General features: G+C 40.8%; 1 protein-coding gene across 2 annotated transcripts in view; it reads left to right on the top strand.

Annotated features, from left to right (window-relative positions):
- myo1d (myosin 1D) overlaps positions 1–25,624 on the top strand; it is a 165,546-nt gene that overhangs the window by 58,529 nt on the left and 81,393 nt on the right. For both annotated transcript variants that reach the window (XM_079261359.1, XM_079261360.1), the window contains exons 12-16: positions 16,376–16,446; positions 17,544–17,618; positions 18,224–18,356; positions 18,961–19,127; positions 23,986–24,193. In XM_079261359.1, the coding sequence (XP_079117485.1) occupies positions 16,376–16,446; positions 17,544–17,618; positions 18,224–18,356; positions 18,961–19,127; positions 23,986–24,193 (654 nt within the window). The remainder of the gene's footprint in view (positions 1–16,375; positions 16,447–17,543; positions 17,619–18,223; positions 18,357–18,960; positions 19,128–23,985; positions 24,194–25,624) is intronic.

Genomic DNA, 25,624 nt, shown 5'->3' with positions numbered 1-25,624 from the left:
GGCGCTTTTGCAACATGTTTTTGCAACAGAGTCCTGAAATGAATGATACCTGATAAAACCGCTGCTTTGTTTCCATGGTTACAAGCCATTTACACCTTTCCTGAAGAGGTGATGCTGTACCTCCACCTCTCATTTAAATCTCACCAACATGATTTCCGTACACGCTTTATGTCTCGTTCTCCGTGTTTGGTGTGTGTCTGTGGCAGCGTTGCAGCCCTGCCTGCAAACGCACCGCAGCGTTTTGTGTGAACACACACATTTTATGAAATTATATCCTTAAAGAAAACTCTTTTCTTCCAACAAAACACGTCAGAGTCTTTTAAAAGAACAATTGATCATCTGACTGGAGTGATAATTAGAGAAGTAAGATAGAGTAGCTCCGTCATGGAGCAAAACGCAGAGTCATGTTTAAATGATGCGTTTCGACAGCTTCAAGTTAAGTTCACTCGTGTCAACTCTGTGTTCTGAGTTCAGACATGCTGCTTCAGTCTGCTGTGTCCACGGTGGGATAGAGCTGTGCAGAAAGATGCACTTTCAGGCTCACAGATGAGAGGAAAAACCAGCAAGCGTGCACTTCCACACACACTTTGTCCCGTTTCTGAACTCTTTCCATTTGTCTGATGTTGAGGAGAGATTATTACACCTCTGCAGGTGGTGGGCTTGGTTTTCATCCTGTGGCTGCAAAACTGCAGCTCATTTATTCCACTTTCACTCCTCAGTACCTGTTATACGTCTCTCCGATCACGTCCACTCAGGCTGGATATGTGGTGTTTTCGCTGCTGAGTGCTGCCATTACCGCACATGTCCATGAACACAGTGCAAAGGAAACAAAACATCACCGTTCTCTGCTTTAATTCCTAAAGTTCGAGTGCGGCTCAGGCAATGTGAAAGTGAAAATGTTTTCATCATCACCAGCAGCAGCAGCAGCTTCGGTGTCCTCCTGAGACAGGCGCTCTGCCATTCCTGTTACTTTCTTCCTGTCTGTCTGTCGCCTTCTCACTTCAACTCCCCCTCCGCTTGCAGTTTTCCTGCTTGTCTCTGCAGATGCCTCCAAATAAGACCTTCCTGTCTCCGATCAGAACATCCTGTTCTGGCTTCTTCATTCTGTCTAATAAAACTAAAAAAAACAACCTTTGCTTGGATTATTTTTTTTGTCTTTTTTTTTTTTTTCCTGTGTAAGCTCATGTTGTTTCCTCATGTGTCACATTGTTACTTCTTCTTACCAGTGGAGCCCTACTCATCTGTTACTGGACTGTCTGGTTTTAGTACCTCCTGCTGGAAACCAGGTTTATTTATTTTTAATTTGGGTAAAATGAGGATAAACTGATCTGAATTATACTTTTGCTAGTGTATCTTCTGAGCTCTCTGCGCCTGAAAAAACGCCTTTGTTGCTTCAGAGTCCATCAGATGAGCTCATGTGGCGGAGCTGACGACATTCACTGATTCAGCGTTGACTTTTGTTCTTTTGAGAAAATGATTAAATATTCTTCTTGTGAAGTTTTGCATGAAAATGTGAGTATTGTCAGAAAGGAGCATTAATAATCTCATGTTTCTTTTGGTGACTTTTACCTCAACATTTATTCCCAATGATCCAACTTATCAGAGGTGCATGATCCAGGTGCCATAAAGCAGAAGTCCTGCCATGTTGTTTGGTCTACCTGTGCATTTGGAACAGGTGTTTTCTCTACCAGGCTCGTCTACCTTGCAGCAGAGCTGAACTGATTGCATTCAGCTGGTTTACTGCTGGTTGGAACAGCTGCTGGACAAGACTTCTACTTTTTACCACCTGGATATTATAATTATCTGCATATGATATTCTATCCCAGCGTAAATATTAAAGCGCACGCTTGCTAATGGGGCATCTGTGTGGACACGTATGTGCACCGTCTTCCAACAATAGCTTAACGCATTAAAGACACGTTGCGTAACTTTCTGACTCAGCGTCCAGGGCTTGTTGAAGGACACAGTGACATCTATCATGTCTATGTCTAGTCAAAATCTGTAACTCAAACTTATTCTGTCTTTTTCCTTTTTTTTTTTTTTTTTTTTAAAAAAAAACAACACTTTTTATTTAAAAGAACACCTGGCATGAGGAGTGACCTGCAAACAGCAGGCCTGTAAACTCCTGTCTGAAAGTCTAGCGTTAGTTAAAGCTGGGGCAGGTCATGTTGGGGAGCTAGGAAGATGTGAAAGTGGCGCCCTGTCTTGGCTCCTCCCCCTCTGGTGTTGCTCCTTGTGAGATCCAAGACTTTTTACTTGCCTCCGCCAAGGAGGTTGTGTTTTAAGGAGTTTTTGGACATATATATATATATATATATATATATATATATATATATATATATATATATATATATATATATATAGTGGAAAAACGGATTTAATTTTGGTGGTGATCCGGATCACTGTTTAGAACTTTTTTAAAGGCCTTGGAGGACATTTGCGCTCTCCAAATGCTTTTCTAGTTTGCCGTTTTTGCCCTCGAACCCCTATGATCCTATTGTATCTCTGTTCCTATCTATTGTAAGGCAGCGCTGGTATAATAGCTGCATAGCCTAAGCTTAAGCTCAGTTCTGTATTGCTCTTTTGTCATGAATGTTACATGTTTGTATGATTGACCTTGGACGAGCTAGCTTGAACTCTGAATTTCCCCTTGGGGATGAATAAAGTATCTTTTTCCACCAACGATTTTCTCGTTCTCGGCTGTTTAGCAGGAGGAGGCAAATAAACCGAGCCGGGTCGGGAAATCCTTCCTGCATTTTCTCAGCCATGTTTGCCTTCCAAGTTTCTTCTTCACTACTTTGTATTTTCATCCTAACACGCTTTTTATATGCAGGGTGTGGCTATCAGGTATGTTCTACTGGAGGGGGAGGAGGGGAGCCGGGAGAAGACGCTACGAAATATAAGAAATGAACAACTCCATTTGGGTCTGAACGTTTGGATTGGTCAAAGTTTCTACAGATTTACAGTAAACTGAGGGGTCTAACTATATTTCTTATTGTTCATGATTACAGAATGTACAGACTACTATCAGGACGAGGAAGCACTTCACCCAGAGTAAAAAAAAAAAAAAAAAAGTCCTAATCCAGCTTTAAGGTTGGTGTTAAATTATATCAGAATATGTGCGACAATATGAGCCGGTCTGATTGTAAGAATGAATCTTAGTTTTACTTTATAAAAGTATTTAATTTTACTGACTGTTGTAATGATTTTGTTCATCTTCAGCCCCACCCCCACCCGTCATATTGTGACCTGAGTCTCAAGGCCAAATCCCAAACACAGAAAAGGTGGTAATGATGCCAAGATTAGTTGTGTGTGTGTGTGTGTGTGTGTGAGTGTTTGTGAGTGACTGATTGTGACTGATGAGGGGGAAGCGTGGCTTCCAGCAGCTTCAGGCTGTCTGTCTGTCTGAGCATCTGCTTGTCTGTCTGTCCTCAGTGTGAGTTGTGTGATTTCCAAACAGATTTCATTTCTAGATTTCAGATCATCTGTAGAGGCTTGCAGCTGATCGCTGAGTGTTTCCACCGTATTGGCATTGTTGTGAAGAACTGAAGCAACAGTTAACCGAAAATTAAAATGTTTTAAAGGTTTTCCTGTAACTTACCTGTAACTGCAGATGCATCTCTGGAACAGACATGCAAGAATTTCCATCCTAAGGGAAAAAAATCATCACTGTATTTACATCCTGTAAAAGGCACCAGAGTTTGCACAAATTGTGGTTTTGTGGGATCTTTTTCTGGATTAAAGATGCATAAAAACTAAAAGCAGCTTATTGACAAACAGTATTTTATAATGGTGTCTTTGTTGGACGGGCATCCAGTGTAAAGACCTCAGCGGTGGACCGATATGATCTACTCACCAACAGTGTTGGTGAGGACTCCAGCAGCACTTAAATAATCTCATTTGGATGTTGGAAACTTTAACCTCAACATTTATTCACATTGATCCAACATTTGATCCACGTAGTCATTTATTATAATTATCAACATATGATATTCTTTAACAGTCTAATGAACTAAAGCACATGCTTGCTAATGGGGCGTATATGTGGACATACATGTGGACCGTCCCACAACAATAACTTGTCTCAAAAGTGGGTTAATATGATCTCGTGTTTGTGAGGACTCAAGCAGCAGGAACCTGAACGACTACAGCAGACCAGTATATAGACTGTTAATAATCCAGTCTGCTGAAGAGAATTGATTAATAAATTCTTCTAAACTGCTACGACACATCAGCTCTTTAAAAAAACAAAAAAGATGTGATGTGAGGCTGACTTTATAACTAATTCTATTAGATTTTTGGTTTGGTTTACCGAGCGAAATTGTCTTTTTGTTTTTCTTTGGTTCTAAAGACAACAACTTCCTGGCAATATATTTATGTAAACTTGAGTGTCATCCGCATAATTAAATAGTTCATTTAGTTTGTTCTTTTCATAGTTTGTTCACGTGGGAGTATGCCGGTGTTAAAAAGAAGAGGTCCCAGAGTCGACCCCTGTGGAACTGCACGTCTTTGTCTGCCAACATTGTTTTACCAGTTTGTATAAGCCGCACCTTGCACGGCACTGCAGCAGCTCTATTTCTTCCCTCATCAGCCACATCAATCAACTTGAAGGCTGCATTTCTTTGTGTGTTTTCCATGATGAAGGTGTGTATGAAGCACAAAATGACTCGTTTGCCAGTAAAAATCCATAAATTAGCGGCATCATTGTTTACAGGATACAGGATTCAAAGCGCGTGGAAAAATTAGCAGCTTATAGACCAGAAACTGTCAAATGCAGCACTAAGATTTATTGAAATATAAACAAATGTTGCCATTGTCTGTGTTTACATGGATACCATTTGTTACTTAATGAGAAAAAGCTGCTGGGATGCCAGTTAAGCTCGTTACATCCCCCTCGAGAAGCGAGAACTTTTTACTTGTTCTCGAGAAGATGAAAATGACGCCATTTTGTTCTCATTAATTTGATTGAAGACAGTTCTCGACACGTCAGAACGGCAGAAGTTTTTTTTCTTGTGGGGCTCCGAGAAGTATCGTGTGATTGGTCAGACATTAGAGGTGGGCGTGGTTAACATGGAAAGCATGAAGCAGACAGTTATTTCTATGTTGTGCCCAGTCCAAGGGTTCCTGAACGCAACAGGATCGAATAAAAAAAAACGACTGATTTAAAACAGATCAGCGATAAAATGTAACCTTAATGTGAGAAAACGCCTAAAATAACAAACGTCCCTCTGAGCCCCCAATCAGGGGCAGCATAACAGCCAATCATGCCCCGACCCGACGACCCGTCTGCTGAGGCAGCCCAATCCTGGGAAGGCTACAGCCAGTATTTGTCGTTGCTGGGACACACACAACATGACAACCGCAGTCGTAACATGCAGGTGAAACAGATTGTTTTCGTAAAACAGCTGATTGGATAGAATGGATAGAGTTTCTCTTTAGATATGAAATAACCGGGTTTATTGCACATAAAAGCAGACATCGCCGCCCAAAGGGATCCTTCCCGTTGCAGACGAAGCTTCTCGTGGAAAATAAACAGACTTGACGAAAACAACATTTCTGTTGTTCCTGCAGCCTTGAGAGCAGGAACAAAGTTCTCGCTTCTCATTGAGGATGGAACAAGCTTTAGCTGTTGTAGAAACGAGGTTCCAGAGTCTTCCTCGTCTCCTTGGCTGTGGATTCTGAGCGACAGTTCGGACTGAAGCGTTGGAGCAGCGAGAGCTCGTTTCTTTCATCACTCTGTTTACATTTACATGATGGATTGGAAGGACCCAATCAGAGCGAGAGCACTTGCAAACCGGACACAGGGAGGCGGAAACCCATGCAGATCCATCTCCGATTGATTCTGATAATAATAAACTCCTAACTTTGTGACAGCAGCCCCCCCCCCACTTAAATTATTTGCTGTCTGAGTCACACATACTCACACACGTAGGAATTTGTCTTCCTTTGTTTGCTGTGAAAAACAGCACAAGCAGCTCGGTGCTTTAGCCGACTTCTTGACAGCCACTGGGGGGAAACAGGTTTTTTACTTCCATGAGGTATTTCGGTCGGATCTGTCTGAATCAAGGCTGACTGATTCATTCAGCGCTCTGGTATAGGTCTGTGTGTGTCTGCAAGGATTTATTTGTGTCTGCAACCTTTCATACAGGACTATTCCTTCTTTCATTGTCTGTCTGTGTGTGTTTTTGTGTGTTTGTGTGTCTGAGAGGAACGAGCTCCACGATGAGTCTCTCAAAGTAACGGAACATGCTGTTTTGATGAGATGATTGAAAAAAGTTTCTAGCTGGAAGCCAGTGGGGCTGTAAAAGTTGTTTCTCTGTTTATTCTCAGTAACATTAGAGTCCACTAGATACAGGCATGAAGACAAAACTCATTTGTGACTTTACTGAGTACATCTTGCTACTACTGGGTTTCTTCCTTTTGTCTCAAAACTGCTTTACTTATTAATGCTGTATGTGTTGGAAACATTCCGCGGCCATTTTGGTCCGTATTAATATGATCACATCACACCGTTGTTGCAGATTTATCATCTGGATTGAGATCTAGTGGCTGCGGAGGTCATTGCCTAACAAGTTTGTCCCCTTTTGGCAAGTAATCCTGAGCTATGAGAACGCTTTCATTTGGAGGTGATTGTGACTAGATTTTGGTAAAATACATTTTAGCGATACTTGACTTTTGTTAAAAAGCCAAATTAGTTACAGACTGTACCTTTAAAACTGCAAATCTTGGGTCGCTTCTGTCGTACCAAATATAGGAAGCGGACGACAAAGCGAAGTGCATTGTGGGTAAACTCAACTGAAACATTTGCATTTGTGGGGCGATAGACGGCTCTGACGGTAAGAAATGGCTCTCAGTCTGATGTGGGAGAAGAGAGTAAAAGTTCTGGTGGAAGTAACTTCAACCCAGGACCGCCAGAATGTAAAGCAGCTCCATGTTTTACATGTTTTCATTTTCTTTCCCGCTGAAGCTTGTTCCATCCTTCACGAGAAGCGAGACTTTGGAAAAGAAGGAAATTCTCTTTCGATTGGTCCGTTTATACCTACAACTGTCTGCTCCGTGCTTTCCATGTTAACCACGCCCACCTCAAATGTCCGACCAATCACCAATTACAAATAGCCCCACAAGAAAAAAGTTCTGCCCGCCCAATGTGTCCAGAACTGTCCTAAATCATGTTCACGAGAACAAAATGATGTAATTTTCTTCTCAAGAAAAAAGTTGCTACTTTTCGTGAAGAATGTAACATGTTTTAGCGGTTATGCGCATTTTCACCTTTTTTTTTTTTTTTTTTTTTCTAAATTTTTGTTGTATTATTAGAGGAAATAATATCAAACTGGATTGATGCAAACATTAATCATTGTTTTTATGTATTGCTAAATTTAAAAAAAAAAAATTCTGTTCTTGTTTAAGCTGTTAAATGAACCGTCTGTAAAGGAACTTCTCTCATTTTCAGCCAGTTTTTATTCCTGCTTATTCCAGTTGGGTGTTGCAGGGAAAGTCATAGGAATACTGGAGCTTCTACCTACCAGCGATTAGGAGACTAGAGGCAGGTACACCCTGGTCAGGTCACCGGTCCATCACAAACAACCACTCACACTGGCCACGTTTACATGGGAGTTTTCTTTTTTTTAAAATTACGAATAAAGTTAAATTTGCTCTAAACTGACTAAAAATGACGATAATAATAAACATAATTCCAAATAAAAGTCAATCTGGAATTAAACTTCATTCCAAAGTAAATGCTGGTTTATTCACATTTTAAATCCAAACTAAATAATTCCTCCGTCATGTAAACCTTCGTTCCTATCGTTCTGAGCATGCTCCTTACCCTGTCCAGTCCCGATGATGCACACGTTGTTTTGCCTCCTGTCTTCGGTAGTTTATCTTCCTTCTCAGCTGCTGAAAAAAAGTGAAGCGGTTTAAAATAATCAAAATGAAGACGAAACTGGTACTTATTGTGCAGTTTTCCATGTTACAACCGAAAAGACGAGAAGCAGGAAGAGAACTTTCTTTGTTTCTGGTAGACGTCAATACCTCACATCCGCCCTCTGTCCAGTCAGAACCTTTCCCAACCCGCTGATTTAAAGTCGAATTAAGTAACGACATGCTTTTACTGATACTGATGATTCCGAAGTGTTTATTTACGAATTATTAATTGGTGTGACGTGGTGGAAACAGGAGTTCCTGCATTCACCGATAGCTGAGCGAGTTGTCTTCTTCGTCATGCGTCTCGTCCTCTCCTTCGGTAATTCTTAATGCAGCGCCACCTCTGGCAGGAAGCGGAACACGTTATTTAAAAGGTCAGATGTGTTTGTGTAGTGCAGTGTGAATTTCTCATGTTTTGGTGGATTCTTGAGCAGAAATGCAGTGTCTGATGAATAAAACGCTTTCTGGCTTTGCAGCTCGGGTCTTTCAGCTGGAACAAATGGATGTTCACACGCTTTTGGCCAAAGAATTTTCTATCAGTCCACACTTGAGTATCTTCATTGATGCTGAAACTCGTGTCCTGTGAGGTTTCCAGGCTTTTTCCTTCTTGTTATCAGGAGCTTTAATCTCGCTGCTTCCTGCACCCTCTGCCTTTTCCTCTCATATGCTAATCTCTCCTCTCTCCTTGGGATTGTGACGAGAGAGCAAGAAACTACTCTGACGTTGGCATATTTTTTTTTCTTTATTGCTGTTGATCTCACTCACACACACAAACACACACACACACATATACACAGATGTGCTGCAGCAAGCACAGCACACCCCAAACTTTCTGCTTTGCGGTTGTGGATGAAATAAGAGGCTCATCAGAAGCCTTTTTTAAGGCTGCAGCCTCTCTGCATCTTCGTTTCTGCAAACTGGCCTACATACAGACATCAGCATCAGACACTTTTATTGTCCCGTTTAGAAGGCGGCGTGTCTTCATATCGCACCACGCTCCTCTTCCTCCCTCCTCTCTCCATCGCTGTCTTCTTGCTCTTTTCTGTAAGACTTAATCAAAGCAGACAGTCTTGGTGTTTTCCACACCGGTGAATTTACGACTGCAGCGATTCTAATGGCTCTGAAAATCATTCTGAGCTCCCAGCTTAAGACTTGGAAAGAGTTACGATGAAAGGATTACAAAGAGTCTGGTCCGGGTGGTTCTGTAGGAAATGTAGCGCTCGTTGTCATGGTAGCAAATATGTTTAAACTGTCAAATTGTAGAGAAAACACTGCGTAGCTCATTAAAACGGTGTGATGAGTTCAACACAAAGGAAGACTAAAACAAAGAAAACTAGAAAAGCACTGAGAGAGCACAAACCTCTACCAAGGGCCACGGTTTCCCCCATATTGGCCACGGTTTCATGATGTGTTTTTAATTCGGAATTAATAATTCGGAATTAACGTATTCTCCTACAAGTTTACATGAAAATAATAATTCCACATGAACGTTTACATGAAACAGGTCATCACTTAATTCCTCTTTAGAGGGTTGGGAAGGGTTCTGACGTATGACAAAAACTACATAATAAATACCATTTTTGCTGCTATTTTTATTATAAATGTGAAGTAGCAGCTCAACACGAGCATACTACTTCACTTTTTGCAGCAACTGAGAAGGAGAATGATAGACCGCCGAACACGGAAGGCAAAACGAGCATCATCAGGACAGGACAAGGTAACGAGCATGCTCAGATCAACCGGAATTGTGATTTGCAGCATTATATTATTCTTACGTTTATTTCATCAAGATTTTCTGATCCCTTCACCATGAAAACATACGACTGGAAACTGGGTTCACATTCAACGGAGAAATAGTTCTATAGTTATTCACAAAAATCACATTTCCTGAAATGATGGCTTTCTTCTAGATCCAGCTCTGTAGCTTTTAAAGATGCAACAAATCCGTTGACACACTGGATTCCACAGTGTTTTGCCTATATAATGGTGTTGAGTGATTAAAGCTTCATTTTTTCCTCTTCATAGAATGAAAATCGACAAAAATAGTCAAGTGCTTTTAAGTTAAGAGGTTTAAACATGCTTAAAAGCCATGTGCCACACCAAGGCTTTCCCTTTTCTTGTGGGGATACTGCTATCAAACATAATCCTCACTTTTTCAGGACAGGCGCCATCGAGAGATTTGTGTGTTTCTGTCACACAGGCAGCTGCTCTCCTTTCTATAATCATGCTGATATTTTACATGTGATGTTTCTAACTTGCAGGAGAAAAGCTTCAAATGATAATTAGCATCCTCTGAAACCAGCTGGTCTGTAGTCACAAACTTCACCCCGTCGTTGCGTTAAAGCTGATAGAACTGAAACTGTTTTTTTGCTCAACACCTCACCGACTCTGCAGCATTTGTTCCCGTTGTCATATCAGAGGAAATCACTTGATTAGTGCCTTTACACGCTCTGCTGTATGAACATGTAGCTCTGCACGCTAAGGACGAAACGAGGAGCTGAACCGCCGTGCGGCAACGCCGGAGCTCTAAATGTCGGTGAAGCCGGCTGTGATCGCATCAGATTGGCAAATATTATAGCAAAACCTGGACAGGGTTGCATCAGATACACGTTATCTCCAAAAGGCAACAAGAGTGCCAGTCTCAGCTTTCTGTAATCTCTTTCTTCTTTAAATCTTCTGTTACGTGTTTAAGTGTGCATATAGTTGGTTTCTGATTCTGAGCTGAACAAGAATCAGGTGTGATTGGCTGTAAATCTGCAGCTAAACTTTAGTAAGACGCGTCGGCGGAACCTTTAGCCAAGTGAATTCAGTCACGGATCTAAACTTTGTGTTTTTGTTTAATTTATTAACTTTCAATTCACTTTTATTTATTTGTTCATATGCCTTTCCTTATTTAAGTGGCATGAATATTGTTTTATATTTGCTAATTGTTGAACATGTAAAACACTTTGACACACCTGTGTTTGAAAGCTAAAAGCTTAAAGTTTATTAACTCAAACTTTTAATCGTCTATCAATATAGCTTTTATGGGCATTCACATTATTGAGATCCAGTTCGGCCATTTTTATTATTATTCCACCAAACTTTGCCACGCTACTCCTCCTGCGCCGTTCAGGTCACTTCAATCATTCACATCTCAAACCCTGCAGCTCCTTTGGGAGATGTGTGCTACGACTTTTCTCGTTTCAAATCTTTGTAGTTTTTTTGAGATCTTTAGCATTTTGTAAAAAATCAATTCAGCCTTGTGATTGGATGAAAATCCTTCCAACCAAATGGGATTGGACCTTGAAAAAAATTCAGCACAGCGATTGGTTGATTTTTGCATAATGAGCTGAAAACAGCTTCAACGGGGTTTCGGAGCTCTGCACTGGTGTGCAGTGTTCGGTTCATCAATTTCCCCGTCCCTCATTGTCTTTCCTGCAAAATGTTTAAAACGCTACTCCTCCTACACCGTTTGTCTCACTTCAACCATTCAAGTATCAAACTCTTCAGCCCATTCAAGAGATGTGTGCTACGACTTTTGGTCTTTGTAACATTTCAACTTATCAAATTATTCAAGTTTTTGTCAATGTATTCAGATCCGTTCCTGTGATTCTCCAAAACGGAATTCAGCGATTGGTCCATTTTCTGCACCTGTACACAGGTACATATTGGTATACAAGGCAACGGTTCAAGTCCCATATTATACAATGTGCACCATGATGTTATGTCAGTTGTTGCACATAGTGTCGTGTACTGGTCCATCAAAAAGCTTCAGCTTTAGATGCAAACTGTGCAGTTAAAGTATGGGCGGTCTGTACATGTAAGATAATGTCTGTGCAATGCCAGTCTTGAAAAGTTCAACACTTCATACGAGTGTTTATATATTGTAAAAATTAAAATGTGCAGAAATGACAGTTCAATTTTAAATTGTTAAAATGCTTCAAATGAAACAAAGTGGTCTTTCCTGCAAAATGTTTAAAACGCTACTCCTCCTATACCTTTTGTCTCCAAGCATTCAAATTTCAGACTCTTCAGCTCATTCAGGAGATATGTGCAAAGATTTTGGTCTTTGTAACATTTAAACTTTTTAAGGTATTCAAGTTTTTGTCAATGTATTCAAATCTGTTCTTGTGATTGGATAAAACTGAAAATGCAGCTCACCGATTGGTCCATTTTCTGCTTCTCTAAAGTGTTATGCAATTGCATATTAATCATTCAGCATAAAAAGGGCATTCACATTCGCGCTTCTGCAAGAAGAGCGCTTTTCTAGTTAATAGAATTTTTATTATTATGATAATTTTTTACCACTGTGGTTATTTGCTACTTTGCTGGTATAAATAAATGATAGATTGTTTTGGCTGAACAGAATTCTGCACAAACTATTGCAACATATTGACAAACAGAAATCAATTTATTTGCTGCTTTATTTGTGTTGTTTTGTCTTTTGGTTCTCCACATTCCACCTTTTTATGTGTCACATCTTGTTTCATTGTATTTTTGCACTGATCAGGAAGAAAAAGGAAGAACAACAAAGCAAACGTGTGAGGCATCAAATCAAATCGGTAGTTTTGAACGACATGCTGTTGCTGCGGCCTTTCAGAAAGCTCAGATTTCCACACAGGCATGTCAGCAGTGTCCTGCCACCACTCTGCACAACTGAACTGAGCGACCCGATACCACTCAGTTAAGAGAGGTCTCAGATCAGATCCAATATAACAGGAATCGATTTTTTCAGTCAAGCTTTCTTTGTAAAGCGTCCCTTCACAACAGTGTCGTCTCAGGACGCTTTGCACACATCAGTTTGAGCCGATTTGTAATGAAAAGTCGAGTTGAGGAAAACCAACAGGCTGCATCGAATCCTGACTTGGATCCAATCCTCCATCCTGAACTGCACGAGGCGCCAGTGGGAAGAAAAACCTCCTGCAGAACCCGGCTCGACCGGAGAGGACAGGAAGAGAGACCAACTGCAGCTTTTTCCCAAATCAGATCAAGATCTAACATCAAACTGAAACAAAACCCTTCAGAGCTGAGCACAGAAAAGCCCATTTTTTTTGTTTCAGACAGGTCAACATTATTTATATTCTTCCACATACATATACGTATAGCCTCTACAATACCCATGTATTCTGTTGAGTCTAAAAAGGGGAAGTAAGAAGTATAACTTATTTGCTCCAACTTGAATGATTAAACCGAACACTCATCCTGTTTTCCGAACCCAGTGTTTTCCACAGAGCATATATACACACATATATAGATTTATATATAACTATCCCTACACATGCATATACATACATACATACATATATACATACATAAATATATATATATATATATATATATATATATGTATATATAATATATATATATATATATATATATATATATATATATATATATATATATACACACATACATACATACCCATATGTATACACATATATACTCATACATATACCTACACATACATAATGGTACCTAGCTGTACCCTCATACATATTTACATTTCTACAAATATACACCTCTACACATTCTGACACCCATGCATATACAGACATTCACCCATGCATACCCCCACATAACCACCTACACATACATGGACACACCTATATACAGTCCCGCTTCTCCCATTTGTTCCTCCTTTGAACTCATTTCAAACTTTCATCCACATACATGCTGTCTAAATTTTTTTTTAAATAGACTCATGCTTAAACATTGTTTCACGCTCACCACACCACTGACCGAAATGCACATCCTCTTCAACGTTGTTCTTACACTCCTAGTTTTGAAGTAAAAATGGAACTATTATGCGCATTTCAGGCTAATTTATTTGAAATTTCTGAGACCAGAAGGGCTGGAATTGATCGAGTTTTGTCACGAATCGCTTTATTTACTTCAGACCGACCCTCTCCGTAGACTGTCAGATCAGCCTGTGGGCAAAACGAGTGGATTGAGACTCTTGCGCATTAAGCTCCACCTCCTGCCAGATATAAGTGGCCACTGATTGGTCAGCTGCCACTGCACTACATCGGGAGCGCGCACCACAACTGCTTTCACCATCATTGTAACATCTCATAAACAGAAGGATTAGGCTCATATGAACTCAATAAAAAAACAAACTACAATGTCAACACATAGCATACAGCCCTACATGTTGGAACCTGAATCTGAGCCTGAAAACAAAGTGGAAAACAGCAACCCACAGCAACGAATGCAGCAGGATGTCTCTCTTTGGTAAACTCACCAGCCAGATATTTGGCTTAACAAAGAACCAAAATACTTTTATTTAACTTGGCTTGAACGTGTTTGATGTGCAGCTACCAGAGCTGAGTCCTGTTCCGTCCCCTGGGAGGGGCGCAACCTGACAACCATAGATGGAGGCGGGATGCGTATAGAAGATTGTAAACTTTATTCTGACAGGAACTGGATGTGGCAGGACGATGGAACCTGTGGGGGAGGATGGGACATTAGGCTGTGCCATTATCACGGACAACAATAAAACAAAACAAAGCCGATCTCCGACTCTACCTGAAAACCAAAACCAAACCAAAAAATCTCCTGCCTAACTGATGTAAACATCAACAAGGGGTGGCAACAACCTTTAGCCCACATGTGTGTATACATCTTTTCATTACGTATTGAAATGGAAAGGATGCCCCAACATACCTGTTCCACCATGCCGTTAACAAACACAGAGGAGGCAAACAAATGAAGAGTCTGACGGCCTCCAGCTGCTCTTCTAAAGGGTGACCTCCAGTACTGATTGGAGCCCCTGAATTTGAAGCAGCCAATAAAACCCATGATAGGCAGGTCTCCAGTTTAGCTACTGGGAAACAAATGGGGAGATATGAGAGATGTCAAGTTCTTCTCATGTGCGAGTGATGCACGTAACACCCTCAAGTAACAAGACCAAACAACAACATTTGGAACTATCAGTCGCCTACCTACCCATGGAGCACATGACGGAGCATCAGCAAGAACATTTTCAGACCCCTCTTTGTGGTGGATCTCCAGATTGTAGTCCTGAATAAACAAAGCCCAACGCACAAGGCGGTGATTACGGTTGAACATCTTTGAGAGGAACACCAGAGGGTTGTGATCTGTGTAAACCTCAACAGGTTCAACACTGGATCCCACATAAACGTCAAAATGTTGCAAAGCCAACAGCAACGCAAGTGCCTCCTTTTCAGTTGTGGAATATTTCACATATTTTGTTCGTTTGCTCACAAGTCACTAAACTCGGCACAGAAAATGAAATGAGAGGTTTGTCTGGTGCATTCTTCACTGTAACGATGATTCTCTGGGTCTGATGGAGCCACACTGAAAGGAAAAAGCATCTGTAGGGTGTTGATGTGCGTTACACGTCTGGAAACGATGCCAAACAGCTGCTTTTAGCTTCTGGTTCCTCGATCTGTGAGGATGGACTCTGCCAAAGCTGTCTTTTAAATCTTTGGGCCAAAATGTGGAGAAGACGTGGAGAACGTGGTGCGACGCAGCTTTCGGTGGAGGTAGTGTGATGGTGTGGGACAGCAAACTGGAAAAACAAGTGCAGCCAGTGGGGATCCCACAGTAGTGGGATCGAGCTGGCGACCAGCATAAGGAGGTATGATGCATCTCCATGCTGCTGAGGCTCCAGTTGGTTAAGTGACTACGTTAAGAACAACTGCTAGTATGTTTTGTTTCAGTCACCTCATCCAATAAACGACCCCAGAATGGAGTTAATAGCAGAGTAAGATGTTGGGCTGAGAGGTTTTTCATGCAAGCCACCCACTAAACTCTGTTGCTCATCTTGCAAATACATTTTCCTCACAAATATGACACGATTTTATGAAATTTATTGCCAAGAAGCAAAAAAAACCCAAACAACTAAACAGTTTCCTACTTTTCTGTAAAGTTTCTTTAAATTAATTTGAACACAAAATAATTTTAAAATATATATTTAAATAAATAAATAATGATAATAATATAATAAATATATATAATCATAAAAATTTAATTTACATTTTTTTAGCTGCCACTTGCTGACAAATAATTATTCCAGTTGAATTTAATGTAAATAAATTTTTTCTTGTTCTACAAGTGCAAAGTTCCACATTATCTTTTTTTTTCCCATTGTGACGTCACAAGACATTTCCAGTCTAATTACATCTTTAATCTAATTGATGTTGATGCAGTTTTGTCTTCATAATCCTGATTACATGCAATCCATTACTACAATCCAGCTTTCAGCTCATCAGACTTCATTTGGCTCATTCGGTTTTCTCTTCATGCTTTGCATCCTTCAAGTGCTGAGTCAGCGCTAACCCGAGCCCTCATCCAATGGATGCTGAGCTGTCCGGTAATGACAAGCAAACTGAGATGCAACACCTTGTTTTATAGAATCAGTGCCATGTGTTTTTTCTGTGCTCTTTAACGTGCACTTGTGACGACTTCATGGCGTTTTGTTCACTCGCCGCTCGCTGTGTCTCTGCAGCTCTCGCCAACTGACAAGAGTTTGGAGTTTGACAGAGACTTCCGCATCCGACACTACGCCGGGGACGTGGTGTAAGTATCCTGAAGTTTTATTTATTCAGGGAAAGCTTTTACATGGGATTCATCCTGTTTTTTATCCAGTTGTGCATATTTTACCGCCTGAGAGCGGCTGAGTGAGGACACGGCCGGCTCTGAACGCTTTCAGATGCGGCTTCTAGAAAGAAACACCACAAAGATCTGAATCAGTTAATGTTTTTACATGAACCTGCTTTGTTTCCTTGTTTAAGACATCTTTTTTATGTTTTTCTTCCTACAGACTTAAAAATTACCAGACAAACTTAAACTGAAAACCTTCAATTTTTTTCCAAACGTTAAAAGTCTCATTTGAGGAAAAAAAAGCCATGTTAATAAAAGATTGCATGAATCTATCTGCATTATATTCCTCGCTCCTCGGCCGGAGCATAAATTTAAATCATTTTCCGGCTCTGAATGGCTAAATTTGACCATTTCATATTAAATCATGAATCAAATTATCCAATTTTTGCTCATAATGAAGAAGAGACATAAGTCCCCAAATGAAAACGTGGAATAATCCCTATTAACTTTAATGAGAAATAACTTGATCAAGATGAATTTCTTCATGCAAAATTCCCACATGGGAAGACTTCTCCGGTATGCTTTACTATAAAAAGTCCATTAGATTCTGAAAAAAAGGGAACTTTTAAGTCAATTATGCACCACGTGCACACGAGTCCGCAGACCAAAACATGTAAACAACGTCTTAATTCTCCCCTCCAGTCCCTAAGCACCTGGACATGATTCAAATTATTAAATTACACATGCTAAGCCCTCCAGAAGGGCTCTCATGGAAATGTGTTGAGCCCCATTTGTGAAGGCTAAGCATCTGGCACCCAGGGGACGACTCAGGCAGATGAGCAGGACCTGACTGGCAGCTTGATTGATGCCAGTCGCTTCCAGGCAACTTCCTCGCTGAGCTTCTGTCTTCTTTAGCAAGCGGCTGAACAGGATCTATTTGCAGCCGCCTGAACTCCGGCGATTGTTTCTGTATTTATGTAGTTATGATGTAACTGCTGACAGGCGTGTGCACGAGCATGAGAGTGTGTTTAATGTGTCTGCACATGCAATTACGCACCTCTCTCTTTTTACAGGTACTCAGTGGTGGGCTTCATAGATAAGAACAAGGACACTCTGTTCCAGGATTTTAAAAGACTGCTGTACAACAGGTGACACACAGTTTGAGTCATCTCCACATGAATACAGTCCTTTCTGCACCTAAAATCCAACAAACCTCCTCACAGCTTCTTCTTTTCTGCTCATTCTCTGTTTCTTTTGTCTTATAATTTATGTTATGTTTTGATTTATGGATAATTCATTCAGAGCTTTGAGCAGTTTCTCCAGAACCTGAGGGGTTATGGGAAACATTTGAACTTCTCAGCCTCAGAGCAAATTAAAAAAAAAAAAGCATGAGATAAAGATTATTTAAGAAGTTAAACTATCAACTTTTGTTTGTGGGCTGCAACCTCATGTTTGATTGTTTATTTGTGTAGAAAGTCTTGATGCATTTTGTGCTTCGCTGAAGACTGATAAAAAGGAGGGAAAGGAAGTCAAGCCAGCTGTTTGAGCTGATTTAACACTCCATCCTGAACTCATCCTGAGTTCTAGCTTTATTTTTGTAAGGAAATAAAAACAACAAATTTTGCATGAAAGTCATCATTGATATTTAAATGTAAACTTTTTGCTCATTTTAAAATGTAAATGTATAAATAAAAAAGCAGAGATCACCCACTTCAGCTGCATTTCATTACCTAAAAATCTCTTCTCCGTCCAGTTCCAACCCGGTACTGAAGGGCATGTGGCCCGAAGGCAAACTGAGAATCACCGAGGTCACCAAACGGCCACTGACGGCAGCGACGCTCTTCAAAAACTCCATGATCTCACTGGTGGAAAACCTCGCTAGCAAGGTGACGACTCAGGACCAGTAAAGCATTACAGCCTGATGTTCAGGTGGCGGATTTAACCCTGCGTTCCCCATGATGTACACACCGGACCTGGAACGATAAATATGACCGGGGACGTGAAGTTTAGGCTTGTGTTCAGCCTTTATGGCCAGATTTACAACAGTTTATGAAAAACAGATTATATTAAAGCAGGAAATGAGGAGAGAACTTCTGCAGATCCAGCAGGTCTGCATCAGAAAATGAAAAAATCTTTTTTCAATCAGAAAAAGAATAAAAAAGACGAAAATTTGGAACATGCAAGGAAAAACGCTGGCTACAAATTTGAACCAGTTTACACAGAAAGACTCGAACATAATGACTTTCTGTATATTTTAGCCATTATTTCTCCTCTCAGACTCCTGACATCTGATTTAGATTTTAGGACGCTTTCTCTTGAGACACTGCCATGACTGACTCCTGTTCTGGCAGGTGTGTGCGAATATGAATGTAACCTGCAGCTTAAACATGAATTGGACAACATCAAGCCGCTTGGAGCCTTTTGGCCCCTGAAACGTGTGTGTTTATGTCCAGTTTTGTTCCGCTGTTGTTAACCTGCTGCTGTCTGCAGGAACCTTACTATGTGCGCTGCATCAAGCCCAACGATGTCAAGTCCCCTCTGCTGTTCGAGCAGGAGCGCTGCCGCCATCAGGTGGAGTATCTCGGCCTGCTGGAAAACGTCCGAGTGCGTCGTGCGGGCTTCGCAAACAGACAGACGTATCCTCGCTTCCTGCAAAGGTACGCCACACCGCAGGTTCACTACAAACACCAAGATGGACGCTTATTCCAGCTCCTTCCATCTCCTTCCATCTCAGCTCTTTAATTCTTCCTTTTATGTGTCACATGAAACTTAATCTACTATTAGCTTGATGGATTGTTTGTTTGTTTGATTAGCTTTGGTTGCAAATGAGCAAAGTGAAACCAGAGCTCTGAGCTTTATGCCTGTGGGTTTAAAGCCATAGAAATGTTGATTTAATAAATAACTATCGTGCATTAAAAACTTTAAATGTCATTTTGTGAACTTTTTCCTTGAATGAAAAATAATCATTGCAAAAAGTTTGGCGTGTCTGTTTATATATTTGTGACATTTTAGCAGCGCAGTGAAACAGACTGCATTACTAAGAACCAATCAGTTTTATGTAATCATTTATTCATCACATCATGCATTCCCTCCTGTGTCTGGCACAGAAAACTAATGGCTATAAATTGTTTCAGGCGGGGTTTGATCTTAAAATATTCAAGTAACTTGAAACTGAATGTTCAGAGACATCTTTGAAGAGAAGACCAGCATGAAGATATTAATAATGAGAAAACGGGAGGTGGCGTCTGAATCTATTGCAATAAAACTGTGTAACTCCAGGAAAACTCAACAGATGCTGTAAGACAAGGCGATTTTATCTCTATTTACTTCAACATTGACTTCAAGGCGGCAGATTTTCGCCTCCAGTGCTCAAATCTTGTTAGCTAGTTAGCGTAACGTTAGCACCTTTATAATGCAGTTAGCTTTAGCCGGCTGCTAAAAAATAAAACTATGAAAACGTTGCAGTTTCTCTTAAACAGAGAGTTCCAGTGATTCAAAAGCAACTGTGTCTAAGGTTTTTAGTAAAAACAGAAAAAAAAAAAAATCAAAGCTAAGATGCTGGAAACAGTAGAGACACACCTGATATCTGCTTCAAATATTCATTCCCTTATTTTGCAAACCTCTTCGTCTAATTAAGGGTCACGAGAAGCTGGAGTGGATCCCAGCAATCATCAGGCGAGAGGCAGGTACACCTGGACAGGTTGCCAGTCCGTCACAGGGCAACACAGAGAGAAAAACAACCGTTGCCAACTCCTCAGTAAAGACACTAGCTATTGTTCTTAAAGTCGCTAGCAGTTGCTAAATGACGTCACCGCCTAATTTGCATAATTGACCATTTGCATATAATGTAATGGACATTGTAGGCCAGAGGAATAGTTGTGGGAGAAACAAAAGATCAGTTAAACCCACCATAAATATGTTTAGTACTGTAAATAAACTCTTTTTTTGTTAGTTATATATATTTTTTTATTTTGTCATTCAAATAGGCGATCAGTTTGAAAAATGATATTGAACACCATTAGACCCACATTGTATTAAATCAGCTTTGTCCTCCATTGTTAAATATGAAATATTAAATCTAACCAAAGGACTGTTGTGTTATGTGAAAATGCCAGCTGCATGTCCAACCCTCCTCCTTTATTCGGGCTTGGGACCGGCAGAAAGACCCAAAAGGAACACTTTTTTCTTTTTTTTTCTCCATAGTTTTCTGACTGTTAGTGTAGTTTTTCTTTGTTTGTTTGTTTGTTTTTTTAGCTTAAGCTTGCTTTGGGTTGAACTATTTTAAGGCTTTGGTTTTTGGATATGTTATTGAGTTGTCATGTGTTTTTATTTAGAAGAGTTTAGCATAGAAATCAGCCTTATGATACAGGCAGTAAGCCTCCAAGAAACGGCTTCAACCAGCCTTTTAATTCAGGGTTCGATTCCCACTCTTTTCTGTACTTTCTAGTATGCAGTTTAGACTGAGACATGATGAGCAAGATAAATGTTTAGCTTGTGTCACACACACTGTGGATGAGGTGAGTAAGTGACTGAGGCTGTGAATCAAATCGAAAGTAATTCATTATTTTATCGTGACATGAAAAAGTTTGCAATTTACATCCCACTCTGAGATCCAGGGTGGGATCAGTGGTGGATCTACACATGCACTATTCATTTCAACTGTGTAAGTGGAGTCATGCAGGTGTCCTCTATTCCTCTGACTGGCTGCACCTGCAGCTGGAGCCGACTGAGACCGGCCGCCAGGTGCTTAAGGATGGGGAGGAGCTCCTGCTGCTTGTTCATGACAGTAACTGCAGAACAAAAAGAACTTTCCAAAACACCAGAAAAGTCTCTAATAACTCCAGTAAAAGTCACTAGATTGTCGCTTTTAACAAAAAAAAGTCGCCAGATTTAGCGAGAAAGTCGCCAAGTTGGCAACAGTGCAACCATTCACACTTACTCCTAGTAACCACATAACATAACATGCATGTCTGGATGGTGGGAGGAAGCCGGAGAACCCAGGAAAACATGCAAACTCCACACAGAAAGGCCACCACCAGCAACCTTCTTGCCTATGAGGCCACAGTGCAAACCACTACACCACCATGCAGCACATCTGCACCAAATATGGGAAAGAAAAAGCTAACTTTGCATCTTTCTGCTGAAATGCATCCAAGACATTTAGAGATCCAAATGCCTTTCAGTCCCACAGTTTTAAACACCAGGTCAATATCTGCATCCTTGCATCATAAATTCAATTAAATTCAATTCAACTTTATTTGTATAGCGCCACTTCACAACAATGTTGTCACAAGGCACTTTACATACACAAATCAACACACACACACATCATTTCAAGCCAATTCATACATATCCTACATGTTTAGTTTCTTTCTGTAAAATCACCAAACAGAGAATAAATTACAGAAACGATCTCTCACCAGGAAATGGAAAGAAATGGTTGGTGGGAGAGGGGGCAGGATTAGCTTCTCAGTGTTTTCTTTTTTAGGTTGTAAAGCTACAAGGTTATGTGCTGATTATTTGGATGTTTCCATGTGATTCTGATGAAAATACATCAAATATCCGAACAGCACAAAGTCTATTGCACAAGATATTTCATGCGGATGTTCTGAGACCGATTACGGAGACGCAGGCTGGAGATGAGCAGTCCACATATGACCTCATGGGGGTTTTAAATGTCACATTGCGTTTCCCTCCAGAGAGAAGCAGAAGCAGCGCAGTGGCACTGACATCACCTCATTACTGTTTGATAAAAGCTCTGAAATTCTTATTGCACTTGCACACATGCAATTCCCCGTTGTGTAACACACAAATCTACATCCTAAACCCTTCACAGGCAAGACTTTGTCTTCCAAGTGAAATTCCAACATCGCATCTTTACATGATTTCATCCTGGAGGAACAATGATAGCAGTCGTACGAATAGAACTAATGACAGCAGGAATGTAGCGAACACTTTGCCCTTATTCCCCACATGCCACATTCACCCACTGCCCTAATGGGAAACTCTGTGGACAGATGCTTGGATATGAGTCTTGCATAACTGTGAGTGCGTCGTCCAGTCGACTTTGGCCTTCCTGGCTGATTTACAGTGTCCAGGCTCGAATTACGTCACAGCTTTACAAGTAGTGAGACAGAATTTCTAATCCAGGGATGTTGGAGTGACACAGCTGGAGACATGTTGATCAAATCAGTTTTTATCCGATGCAAACAAAGTCCCTAAAAACTGCATCATTGTGAAACTATTTGAGCTTTCAGGGTGAGAAGAACATTCTTTAAAATGATCAGAGTATTTTCTTTTTTTTTCTTTCTTTCTGGCTGAAGAGGGACAAAAGAAATCTTCATCTTCTGTTCCCTACTGATTCGCTTGTTGTTCCGTACATGTGAACCGAAAGTCTGTAATGTATGTGTTAGTTTTCCTGTCACTTTCTGTCCTGCAGTTTTAGATCCAGTCTTAAATTCAAACAAAAACTACTCCAAAAGCCCCAAATAGTGTATTCAGAAGTGTGTTTTTATTCAACATCGGTTCCTACAATATAATTCTACATACTGATTCAAGGGGTTTCTAACCTGCGACATGCTCTTTAACAAGCGACTGAGTTTGTGTTTGTGAGTGAATGACTAGTACAAAGCAGAATGCTGATGCAAAGTGATGACACCACGAATGCAAACTCGTATGTGACGACCATAGACTGTATATAAAGAGATGGACGGAGTCTCCGTGACGTCACCCATAGGTTTCTGAAGAGCTGAATTGAAGCTCAATGGGCGTTTTCTACCGTCACCATGTTGGCAGCGTCATGCGCGTCGTCTCGCCTGGAAAATAGAAATATGGGCAAAGAGGTGGAGCTGAGAGGGCAGCCGTGAGTGTCATGGCGGATGATTGACATTGAGCAAACTCCGAGCTTTCTGTAGCTAAAAGCTAACCGAGCTAACCTCGAGATAACGGGAGCTACCCAGCTAACGGAGGTAAGCGGGCTAAAGCTAGGTCACGTTGTTAACCGGCTAAAAACCGCGGTTGTTCTACGTTCTTCTTACTTGAAGCGGGAGATTGGTACCTGTCAATCAAATGGACACGCCCGTAAATATGCCGAACTTCGAGATTAAATTACTTTAAAACGGGCAAGTTAGAAAAATATTCACTCCCCCCACAGTTGTCATGAAGGTAAACCTGACCTATAAACGGAAAATTGATTTTTGAACCAGGCTGTAAACATGTTTATTTCTGCTATGAAGTTGGCCTTTTTAACATGGGAGTCTATGGGGATTTGCTCTGTTTTGGAGCCCCTAGTGGATGAAGGGGGAACTGCAGTTTTATGCACTTCCACATAGGCTTTACTTTTAACCGCCGGAGGTTGCCGCTTGGTGATAAAACATTCCTCTACAGTAATGTTAGTAAGCTGGTGTACACAACACAGTACTCCACGTAGTCCCTCGTACTGCTTCCGTAGCTTCGATCTGACCTGACTTTTAACCTTCTGCTCTCTTTCCTCATGCGACCATTTTTTTCTCACAGATACAAGATGATCTCTGAGTTTACGTGGCCAAACCATGACCTGCCGTCCGACAAGGACGCTGTGAAGAAGCTCCTGCAGGGTTGCGGATTTGACCACGACGTGGCCTACGGCAAAACAAAAGTCTTCATCCGCACGCCGCGTACCCTCTTCAGCCTGGAGGAGCAGCGAGCTGAAATGGTCCAGAGGATCGTCCTCTTCCTCCAGAAGGTGAGTAAGACTCGTCAAGGTATGTTATGGAATTGAACGCCAAGATGGCTGCAACCTGAAACTCTGATGATCTGCTTTTGATGCCAGCGGCAACGTGAAGCGCTTCGCATGATAAAGCCATGTCATGCAGATTAAAAGTAAAGCAAACCTTCACACACAAAACGGTAACGTAACATTTATAAACAATTTTAATAGCGTCTCATGTCCGCTTTCACACACAAGAACAGACAGCTACACCCCCCCCAAACCTCAACATGACTCCCTTTCCTCTGTCTCTTTAACTGAAAGTAGGTAAAACAACTAAAAAATAAAAATTAAAAAAACATGTAAAATTAATTCACATAAATCTGACTTGATACTGATGTGAGGAAACGATATCGTAGGGATCCATCTACACGAGGAGCCAGTCCCCCATGTTCATCGGAGCCGCCGCCACGGTAACCCCCCAGTATCCAGATTAAGGCATGCAGGCATCCACCACACAGCCATAAAGCTGCAGTGATGGACCCCCTGGCACCCAAACAGGGGCAATCACCATGGCAACAACCCCCAGACCAACTAGGCAGGGCCCCCAGCATGGAGGATCCCCATGAGGAAAGCACTGGAGTTAAAACAAAAGTTAAATAACCTTCAGGAACAGTATGAACAACAAATAAGAGAAGCTGCTGCTAACGGAGAAGAGAAAGCTACACAACCTTACTCAGGTTCTCTACCAGTAGTCTACCAACCACCAGAGGGTGAACGCATGTTTAAGGCTTCATTAAGCTGCCAAAATACCAAGCGCACACACCTTTTACCAGCAACCAGTTAAGTGTCATTGGATTGGTTGGACATTTGAGGTGGGCGTGGTTAACACAGAAAAATGAAGTGGTAAAACAGATAGTTCTGATCAATCTTACTTAAATAGTGTTACTCACCACGAGTCCCTGATACAACCAGAAAAAGATACTGTAAATGCTCGTTTTGTCTTAAAAAAAAACTTACTGGAAGATCGCTAAATATCGCGCCAATGGGCTAAGTTAGTAGCGGGAGTAGAGTTAGCATCAGCTTACCAGAAAATTGTGCTCTGACAAAGGTTCCGCAGTTAGGTGCGTAATTCTTTTTTCTTCATGTTTCTGTAATGAATTAATTGTAATTAAAGTGTTAAAGTCTTACCCTATATATATTAGGGGTGGGAAAATTGAATAGAAAATTGAATATCGGGATCTTTTGCTTCACAATTTTTTCCAAATTAAAAAAAAAAAAAAATCCATTATAAATTTTTTGTAGTTTTTATAGCAGTAGAATGATGGCCTGGCTGCTGTTGTTTCTTCCTAACTGAAATCAAGAAAAATGATGTTTTGTATTTATTTTTTTTTTGTTTTTAATCTACAAAAATCAGCAATATCAAAGAATTGTGAGAATCTTAATTTAAATCGAATCAGAAAATTG

This window comes from Telmatherina bonti, assembly GCF_933228915.1.
Source record: "Telmatherina bonti genome assembly, chromosome: 21".
NCBI lineage: Eukaryota > Metazoa > Chordata > Actinopteri > Atheriniformes > Telmatherinidae > Telmatherina > Telmatherina bonti.
This window is presented reverse-complemented; position numbering and strand designations above follow the sequence as displayed.